This window comes from Corvus brachyrhynchos, unplaced genomic scaffold (genome assembly GCF_000691975.1).
Source record: "Corvus brachyrhynchos isolate BGI_N302 unplaced genomic scaffold, ASM69197v1 scaffold617, whole genome shotgun sequence".
Taxonomy (NCBI): domain Eukaryota; kingdom Metazoa; phylum Chordata; class Aves; order Passeriformes; family Corvidae; genus Corvus; species Corvus brachyrhynchos.
In genome coordinates this window covers 106,926-117,207 of record NW_008239062.1, presented here as the reverse complement: position 1 = coordinate 117,207, position 10,282 = coordinate 106,926, and the positions used below count along the sequence as shown (strand labels likewise).

Below are 10,282 nucleotides of genomic sequence, written 5' to 3'. Positions count from 1 at the left end.
CCATGGGAATGGCCGGGATAACCCATGGGAATGGTTGGGATAACCCACGGGAATGGCCGGGATAACCCATGGGAATGGTCGGGATAACCCATGGGAATGGTCGGGATAACCCATGGGAATGGCCGGGATAACCCATGGGAATGGTTGGGATAACCCATGGGAATGGCCGGGATAAACCACGGGAATGGCCGGGATAAACCATGGGAATGGCCGGGATAACCCATGGGAATGGTTGGGATAACCCATGGGAATGGCCGGGATAAACCATGGGAATGGTTGGGATAACCCATGGGAATGGCCGGGATAACCCATGGGAATGGTTGGGATAACCCATGGGCCACGGGAATGGCCGGGATAACCCATCCCACTGGGAAATTCCCAGTTTTCTCACCATCCCAACTGGAAATTCCCACTTTTCTTGCCTTCCCACCTGAAAATTCCCAGTTTCTTTTCCTCTCCACAGGAAAACCCCCCAGTTTCTCTCCACCCCCCCTGGAATTCCCCATTTTCTTCCCATCCCGCCTAGAAATTCCCAGTTTTCTTCCCATTTCACCTCGAAATTCCCCATTTTCTTGCCATCCCACCGGGAAATTCCTGCTTTCTTTCCCATCCCACTGAGAAATTCCCATTTTCTCACTCTCCCAGCTGGAAATTCCCAGTTTCTCACCATCCCACTGGGAAATTCCCGCTTTTCTCACCATCCCACTGGAAAATTCCCACTTTTCTCGCCATCCCACCAGGAAATTCCCGCTTTTCTCACCATCCCACCAGGAAATTCCTGCTCTCCTCACCATCCTAACTGGAAATTCCCAGTTTCTCACCATCCCACCTAGAAACTCCCCGTTTTCTTGCCATCCCACAGGGAAATTCCCGCTTTTCTCACCATCCCACTGAGAAATTCCCGCTTTTCTCACCATCCCACAGGGAAATTCCCACTTTTCTCACCATCCCACCCGGAAATCTCCGCTCTCCTCACCATCCTGCCAGGAAATTCCCGCTTTTCTTGCCGTCCTAACTGGAAATTCCCGGTTTCTCACCATCCCACCTAGAAACTCCCCGTTTTCTCACCATCCTAACTGGAAATTCCCACTTTTCTCACCATCCCACCAGGAAATCCCTGCTCTCCTCACCATCCTGCAGGGAAATTCCCGCTTTTCTTGCCATCCCACCTGGAAATTCCCACTTCTCTCGCCATCCCACCTGGAAAATTCCCGCTTTTCTCACCATCCCACCAGGAAATTCCCACTTTTCTTGCCATCCCACCTGGAAATTCCCGGTTTTCTTGTCGTACTTGACCAGGTTGTTCTTGTCCAGCATCAGGGCCGCCGTGTGGACGAGGTCGAGGCGCCGCTGCTCCAGGAGCGGATCCGCCTTCAGGTCGTCGTGGGAGATGCCGTAGAGCGTCGGGGAGCGCAGCATCCGGATGTACAGGTACGTGTATCCCAGCCAGTTCACCGCATCCTAAGGAATTCCCAAATCCTGGCTCATCCCAGGGATGTCCTGGCAAGCCCGGGAAGCACCGAGGGAGGTTCAGAGCGGAGTTGGGAGTTAAATCCCGTTGGATCCCGGCGGAATTCCAACAAAATCCAGCTGGGATTCCCAGGAAAGCTGCTTTTCCTGGCATCAAATTCCTCTGGAAAACTGCTTTTCGTGGTTCCAAATTTCCCAGAAAAAGCTGGTTTTCCCAGTCCCCAAATTTCCCGGAAAAGCTGCTTTTCCTGATCCCCAAATTTCCCAGGAAAGCTGCTTTTCCTGATCCCCAAAATTCCCAGAAAAAGCTGCTTTTCCAGGTCCCCAAATTTCCCAGGAAAGCTGCTTTTCCTGGTTCCAAATTTCCCGGAAAAGCTGCTTTTCCTGATCCCCAAATTTCCCAGAAAAAGCTGCTTTTCCTGGTTCCCAAATTTCCCAGGAAAGCTGCTTTTCCTGGTCCCTCATCCCTTCCCTCACCTCCCCTTTCCAAACACCGGCTCCTCTCCAACACCAGGAAAACATTCGGGAATTAACCCCCAAACACCTCCACCCTCCAAGAAATCCCTGATTTTGCCTGGAATTCTCTGAATTTCTATTCCCACAGCAAAAACTTCTCCAAGAACGTCCCGACCACCCAATCCCTGCCAGCAAATCCCTAAAAAATCCCATCCCAACTCCACCAGGGATGGATCCAGGGGCACAAATCCCTAAAATCCCATCCCAACTCTCTCAGCGATGGATCCAGGGGCACAAATCCCTAAAATCCCATCCCAACTCCACCAGGGATGGATCCAGGGACACAAATCCCTAAAATCCCATCCCAGTTTCCCTCAGGGATGGATCCAGGGACACAAATCCCTAAAATCCCATCCCAGTTTCCCTCAGGGATGGATCCAGGGACACAAATCCCTAAAATCCCATCCCAGTTTCCCTCAGGGATGGATCCAGGGACACAAATCCCTAAAATCCCATCCCAGTTTCCCTCAGGGATGGATCCAGGGACACAAATCCCTAAAATCCCATCCCAGTTTCCCTCAGGGATGGATCCAGGGACACAAATCCCTAAAATCCCATCCCAGTTTCCCTCAGGGATGGATCCAGGGACACAAATCCCTAAAATCCCATCCCAGTTTCCCTCAGGGATGGATCCAGGGACACAAATCCCTAAAATCCCATCCCAGTTTCCCTCAGGGATGGATCCAGGGACACAAATCCCTAAAATCCCATCCCAGTTTCCCTCAGGGATGGATCCAGGGACACAAATCCCTAAAATCCCATCCCAGTTTCCCTCAGGGATGGATCCAGGGACACAAATCCCTAAAATCCCATCCCAGTTTCCCTCAGGGATGGATCCAGGGACACAAATCCCTAAAATCCCATCCCAGTTTCCCTCAGGGATGGATCCAGGGACACAAATCCCTAAAATCCCATCCCAGTTTCCCTCAGGGATGGATCCAGGGACACAAATCCCTAAAATCCCATCCCAGTTTCCCTCAGGGATGGATCCAGGGACACAAATCCCTAAAATCCCATCCCAGTTTCCCTCAGGGATGGATCCAGGGACACAAATCCCTAAAATCCCATCCCAGTTTCCCTCAGGGATGGATCCAGGGACACAAATCCCTAAAATCCCATCCCAGTTTCCCTCAGGGATGGATCCAGGGACACAAATCCCTAAAATCCCATCCCAACTCCCCCAGGGATGGATCCAGGGGCACAAATCCCTAAAATCCCATCCCAGTTTCCCTCAGGGATGGATCCAGGGACACAAATCCCTAAAATCCCATCCCAACTGTCCCAGGGATGGATCCAGGGGCACAAATCCCTAAAATCCCATCCCAACTCTCTCAGCGATGGATCCAGGGGCACAAATCCCTAAAATCCCATCCCAACTGTCCCAGGGATGGATCCAGGGGCACAAATCCCTAAAATCCCATCCCAACTCTCTCAGCGATGGATCCAGGGGCACAAATCCCTAAAATCCCATCCCAACTCCACCAGGGATGGATCCAGGGGCACAAATCCCTAAAATCCCATCCCAGTTTCCCTCAGGGATGGATCCAGGGGCACAAATCCCTCCAGAACGTGGGAGTTCGTGGCCACCTTGGCGTTCTGGACGTTGCCCAGCACGGCCTCGGCGTTGAGCATGTCCGGCAGCTTGGCCACCATCTGGCTCTCGATGGGCAGCTGCTGGTTGAGCAGGGACAGGTAGTACTGGAGCTCCCCGTGGGACGTGATGAGAATTCCCTCGCCCTTCGTGTCGTACTGCGGCCTCCCGGCGCGGCCCAGCATCTGCCAGCGGGAGGAGAGCGTCAGGAGGGCCGGGAATTCCGGAGGGGGGGGGCATGGGATTGTTGAGGGATTATCCCAGAAGAGCCTGGGTATGGAATTCCTGAGGGATTGGCTGGGGTGGGGGGGGGCATGGAATCCTTGAGGGATTGGCTGGGATGGGAGTGGGTATGGAATTTCGGAGGGATTATCCCAGAAGAGTCTGGGCATGGAATTCTGGCATGAAATTCTGGAGGGATTGGCTGGGATGGGAGTGGGTATGGAATTGTTGAAGGATTGGCTGGGATGGGGGTGGGTATGGAATTCTGGAGGGATTATCCCAGAAGAGCCTGGGTATGGAATTCCGGAGGGATTGGCTGGGATGGGGGTGGGCATGGAATTCCTGAGGGATTATTTGGGATGGGTCTGGGCATGGAATTCTTGAGGAATTATCCTAAGGGAATCTGAGCATGGAATTCTTGAGGGATTATCTCAAGAGGATCCAGGGAAGGAATTATCTCAAGAGAGTTTGGGTAAGGAATTCTTGAGGAATTATTTGGGATGGGTCTGAGCATGGAATTCTGGAGGGATTATCCCAGAAGAGCCTGGGTATGGAATTCTGGAGGGATTGGCTGGGATGGGGGTGGGTATGGAATTCCGGAGGGATTATCCCAGAATAGTCTGGGCATGGAATTCCGGAGCGATTGGCTGGGATGGGAGTGGGTATGGAATTCTTGAGGGATTATCTCAAGAGGATCCAGGCAAGGAATTCTTGAGGGATTTTCTCAGGAGGGTCTGGACAAGGAATTATCTCAAGAGAGTTTGGGCAAGGAATTCTGGAGGAATTATCTGAAGAGGATCCAGGGAAGGAATTCCTGAAGAATTATCTGGGATGGGTCTGAGTAAGGAATTATCTCAAGAAGGTCCAGGCAAGGAATTCCTGAGGAATTACCTGGGATGGGTGTGAGCATGGAATTCTTGAGGGATTATCTCAGGAGGGTCTGGGCAAGGAATTTTCCCAGGTGGATCTGGGCATGGAATTCCTGAGGAATTATCCCAGAAGAATCTGGGCATGGAATCCTTGAGGGATTTGGCTGGGATGGGGCTGGGCAGGGAATTATTTCAAGAAGGTCCAGGCCAGGAATTCTGGAGGAATTATCTGGGATGGGTCTCGGTATGGAATTCTTGAGGAATTATCTCAAGAGGATCCAGGGAAGGAATTATCTCAAGAGAGTTTGGGTAAGGAATTCTTGAGGAATTATTTGGGATGGGGCTGGGCATGGAAATCTTGAAGGATTGTCTCAGGTGGGTCTGGGCGAGGAATTCTGGAGGAATTATTTGGGATGGGTCTCAGCATGGAATTCCTGAGGAATTATCCTAAGGGGATCTGAGCACAGAATTCTTGAGGAATTATCTCAAGAGGGTCCAGGCAAGGAATTATCCCAAAAGAGTTTGGGCAAGGAATTCTGGAGGAATTATCTCAAGAGGATCCAGGGAAGGAATTCTTGAGGAATTATCCTAGAAGAGTCTAGACATGGAATTCCTGAGGAATTATCTGGGATGGGTCTGAGTAAGGAATTATCTCAAGAAGGTCCAGGCAAGGAATTCTTAAGGAATTATCTCTAGAGGGTTTGGGCAAAGAATCCTTGAAGAATTATCTGGGATGGGTCTGGGCAAGGAATTCCTGAGGAATTATCTGGGATGGGTCTGGGCATGGAATTCTTAAGGAATTATCTGGGACGGGTCTGGGCATGAAATTCCTGAGGAATTTTCCCCCCTCCCCTCCAATCCCACAGCACCGGGAAGAGCAATGAGCACGAAGGAAGCCCAAGAATGGGATTTTAGGTGGGATTTGAGGACGGGAAAATCCTGCCCCGGATGCCGGAGCGTGCCAGCTCCCACCTGGAGGATGTCCAGCGCTCCCAGCTCCGTCCAGCGCCCCTTCTCCGGGCTGTACACCTGCGTGCCCTTGATGATGACCGTGTGGGCCGGCAGGTTCACACCCCAGGCCAGCGTGGCCGTGGACACCAGGACCTGCAGGAAAACAGGGATCAGATCCAGCCAGGAAGCTCCAAAATCCAGCCAGGAACCTCCAGAATCCACCCGGGAACCTCCAAAATCCGACCAGGAACTCCAAAATCCAGCCAGGAGTCTCTAAATCCCACCCAGGAACCAAAGAATCCTTGAAGAATTATCTGGGATGGGTCTGGGCAAGGAATTCCTGAGGAATTATCTGGGATGGGTCTGAGTAAGGAATTATCTCAAGAAGGTCCAGGCAAGGAATTCTTAAGGAATTATCTCTAGAGGGTTTGGGCAAAGAATCCTTGAAGAATTATCTGGGATGGGTCTGGGCAAGGAATTCCTGAGGAATTATCTGGGATGGGTCTGAGCAAGGAATTATCTCAAGAAGGTCCAGGCAAGGAATTCTTAAGGAATTATCTCTAGAGGGTTTGGGCAAAGAATCCTTGAAGAATTATCTGGGATGGGTCTGGGCAAGGAATTCCTGAGGAATTATCTGGGATGGGTCTGGGCATGGAATTCTTAAGGAATTATCTGGGACGGGTCTGGGCATGAAATTCCTGAGGAATTTTCCCCCCTCCCCTCCAATCCCACAGCACCGGGAAGAGCAATGAGCACGAAGGAAGCCCAAGAATGGGATTTTAGGTGGGATTTGAGGACGGGAAAATCCTGCCCCGGATGCCGGAGCGTGCCAGCTCCCACCTGGAGGATGTCCAGCGCTCCCAGCTCCGTCCAGCGCCCCTTCTCCGGGCTGTACACCTGCGTGCCCTTGATGATGACCGTGTGGGCCGGCAGGTTCACACCCCAGGCCAGCGTGGCCGTGGACACCAGGACCTGCAGGAAAACAGGGATCAGATCCAGCCAGGAAGCTCCAAAATCCAGCCAGGAACCTCCAGAATCCACCCGGGAACCTCCAAAATCCGACCAGGAACTCCAAAATCCAGCCAGGAACTCCAAAATCCAGCCAGGAACCCCAAAATCCAGCCAGGAACCCCCAAATCCAGTCAGGAATCTCTAAATCCCACCCAGGAACTCCAAAATCCAGCCAGGAACCCCCAAAATACACCCAGGAACCCCGAAATCCAGCCAGGAAGCTCCAAAATCCAGCCAGGAAACCCCAAATCCATCCAGAAACCTCCAAAATCCAGCCAGGAACCCCCAAAATCCAGCCAGCAACTCCCAAATCCAGCCAGAAACCTCCAAAATCCAACCAGGAAGCTCCAAAATCCAACCAGGAACTCCAAAATCCAACCAGGAACTCCAAAATCCAGCCAGGAACCCCCAAAATCCAGCCAGCAACTCCCAAATCCAGCCAGAAACCTCCAAAATCCAACCAGGAAGCTCCAAAATCCAACCAGGAACTCCAAAATCCAACCAGGAACTCCAAAATCCAGCCAGGAACCCCCAAAATCCAGCCAGCAACTCCCAAATCCAGCCAGAAACCTCCAAAATCCAACCAGGAACAAAAAGCCGACAAGGACCCCAAAAACCCAGCCAGGAGTCTCTAAATCCCACCCAGGAACCCCAAAATCCAGCCAGGAACCCCAAAATCCAGCCAGGAACCCCCAAATCCAGCCAGAAACCTCCAAAATCCAGCCAGGAACCCCCAAATCCATCCCGAATCCCTCAAATCCACCCAAAGAGCTCTTCCCAAGGAAGGAAAGGGCTGGAAATGCTTTGGAGAAGGGACGAAGGGCGAGGAGTGGGAACGTCCCCATGGCTGGGCACAGGAAGGGCCGGAGAACAGCGGGATCCAGGCTGGAATTTCCTGGGAAAATCCTTTGCCTTCCGTTTATCGGGAAATTTCCCAAAAAAAGCCGCTTTTCCTGGTGCCTAATTCCCAAAAAAAGCTGCTTTTCCTCATTCCAAATATCCCAAAAAAAGCTGCTTTTCCTGGTGCCCAATTCCCCTTTTCCAGCTCCCATTTCCAGACAAGCTCAGGAAACTCCCAGGCTGCAAATATCCCAAAAAAAGCTACTTTTCCTTATCCCAAATTTCCCAGAAAAGCTGCTTTTCCTGATCTCCAATATCCCAAAAAAAGCTGCTTTTCCTGATATCCAATATCCCAAAAAAAGCCGCTTTTCCTGGTGCCCAAATTTCCCAAAAAAACCTGCTTTTCCTCATCCCAAAGATCCCAAAAAAAGCTGCTTTTCCTGGTGCCCAATTCCCAAAAAAGCCACTTTTCCTGATATCCAATATCCCAAAAAAAAAACGCTTTTCCTGGTGCTTAATTCCCAAAAAAAGCTGCTTTTCCTGATATCCAATATCCCAAAAAAAGCTGCTTTTCCTGATATACAACATCCCAAAAAAAGCCGCTTTTCCTGCTGCTTAATTCCCAAAAAAAGCCGCTTTTCCTGGTGCCCAATTCCCAAAAAAAACTGCTTTTCCTCATTCCAAATATCCCAAAAAAAGCTGCTTTTCCTGGTGCCCAATTCCCCTTTTCCAGCTCCCATTTCCAGACAAGCTCAGGAAACTCCCAGGCTGCAAATATCCCAAAAAAAGCTACTTTTCCTTATCCCAAATTTCCCAGAAAAGCTGCTTTTCCTGATCTCCAATATCCCAAAAAAAGCTGCTTTTCCTGATATCCAATATCCCAAAAAAAGCCGCTTTTCCTGGTGCTTAATTCCCAAAAAAAGCTACTTTTCCTGGTGCTTAATTCCCAAAAAAAGCCGCTTTTCCTGATATCCAATATCCCAAAAAAAGCCGCTTTTCCTGGTGCTTAATTCCCAAAAAAAGCTACTTTTCCTGGTGCTTAATTCCCAAAAAAAGCCGCTTTTCCTGATATCCAATATCCCAAAAAAAGCTGCTTTTCCTGATATACAACATCCCAAAAAAAGCCGCTTTTCCTGCTGCTTAATTCCCAAAAAAAGCTGCTTTTCCTCATTCCAAATACCCCAAAAAAAGCCGCTTTTCCTGATATCCAACATCCCAAAAAAAGCCGCTTTTCCTGGTGCCTAATTCCCAAAAAAAGCTGCTTTTCCTGATATCCAATATCCCAAAAAAAGCCGCTTTTCCTGGTGCTTAATTCCCAAAAAAAGCTACTTTTCCTGGTGCTTAATTCCCAAAAAAAGCCGCTTTTCCTGATATCCAATATCCCAAAAAACCCCGCTTTTCCTGGTGCTTAATTCCCAAAAAAAGCTGCTTTTCCTCATTCCAAATACCCCAAAAAAAGCCGCTTTTCCTGATATCTAACATCCAAAAAAAAGCCGCTTTTCCTGATATCCAATATCCCAAAAAAAGCCGCTTTTCCTGGTGCTTAATTCCCAAAAAAAGCCGCTTTTCCTCATCCCAAATTTCCCAGAAAAGCCGCTTTTCCCGGTGCCCAACTCCCTTTCCCCCCTTCCCCTTCCCAGCCCCTCCCAGCCCTCCAACATTCCCAGAAAATCCGCTTGCAGCTCCCATTTTCTCCCCACCCTTTGGGAAAATCCCCGCCGCCTCCTCAGCAGAGCGGGACGAGCCCGGGGCGGGTTTTAGCCGGAGAACCACGGCTGGGTGGGATTCGGGGAGGATCCAAAGGCGGCAATTCCCTCAGGAATTCGCTCCCACCTGGATGTGCTTGTCCGCGAAGAGATCCTCCACCAGCGTGCGGTCGACGCGCGTCATGCCGGCGTGGTGGATGGCGAAGCCGTAGGGCAGCAGGTCCTTCAGCTCCAGGTGTGCTGCGGCGGCGCCGGGGCAGCGCCGGGCAGGGAGGGGACAGCGGGAGAGCCCGGGCCAAAAGCCAATTATTCCCAATTATTCCCAATTTTTCCCACTTTTTTCCCACTTTTTTTTCCAATTATTCCCAATTTTTCCCACATTTTTCCCACTTTTTTTTCCAATTATTCCCAATTTTCCCCCAATTTTCCCCACATTTTTCCCACTTTTTTTCCAATTTTTTCCCAATTTTTTTCCCAGATTTTTTCTCAATGTTTTCCCAAATTTTTCCCAATTTTTTTCCGAATTTTACCCAAATTTTGCCAATTTTTCCCAAATTTTTCCCAATGTTTCCCCAATTCTTTCCCAAATTTTTCCCCAATTCTTTCCCAAATTTTTTCCCAATTTCTTCCCAAATTTTTCCCAATTTTTTCCCAAATTTTCCCAACTTTTCTTAAATTTTTCCCAATTTTTCCCCAAATTTTCCCAATTTTTTCCCCATTTTTTCCCAAATGTTTTTCCAATTTTTTCCTAAATTTTTCCCAAATTTTTCCCAAATTTTTCCCCATTTTTCCCAAACTTTTCTGCATTTTTCCCCCATTTTCCCCCATTTTTCCCAAATTTTTCCCCATTTTTTCCCATTTTCCTCCAGTTTTTGGCGTTTCAACCCAAATTTTGGCAGATTTGGCCCAAATTTTCCCATTTTCCCCCATTTTTCCCAAATATTTCCCCATTTCCCCCCATTTTTCCCAATTTTTTCCGCGTTTTTCTGCATTTTTCCCCATTTTTCCCAAATTTTTCCCAACTTTTTTCCCCCATTTTTCCCAAATTTCCCCCCCATTTTTCCTAAATTTTTCCATTTTTCCCCCATTTTTCCCCATTTTTCCCA

The 10,282-nt window shown here is 49.5% G+C and overlaps 1 protein-coding gene across 1 annotated transcript in view; it reads right to left on the bottom strand.

Moving 5' to 3' along the window:
* Nucleotides 1-10,282, bottom strand: part of SNRNP200 (small nuclear ribonucleoprotein U5 subunit 200) — a gene marked incomplete at its 5' end in the record, with an annotated part of 78,572 nt that overhangs the window by 36,146 nt on the left and 32,144 nt on the right. Inside the window, 4 exon segments of the mRNA XM_017739196.1 lie at nucleotides 1,100-1,461; nucleotides 3,574-3,762; nucleotides 6,460-6,591; nucleotides 9,304-9,414. Of these exon segments, the coding sequence (XP_017594685.1) occupies nucleotides 1,100-1,461; nucleotides 3,574-3,762; nucleotides 6,460-6,591; nucleotides 9,304-9,414 (794 nt within the window).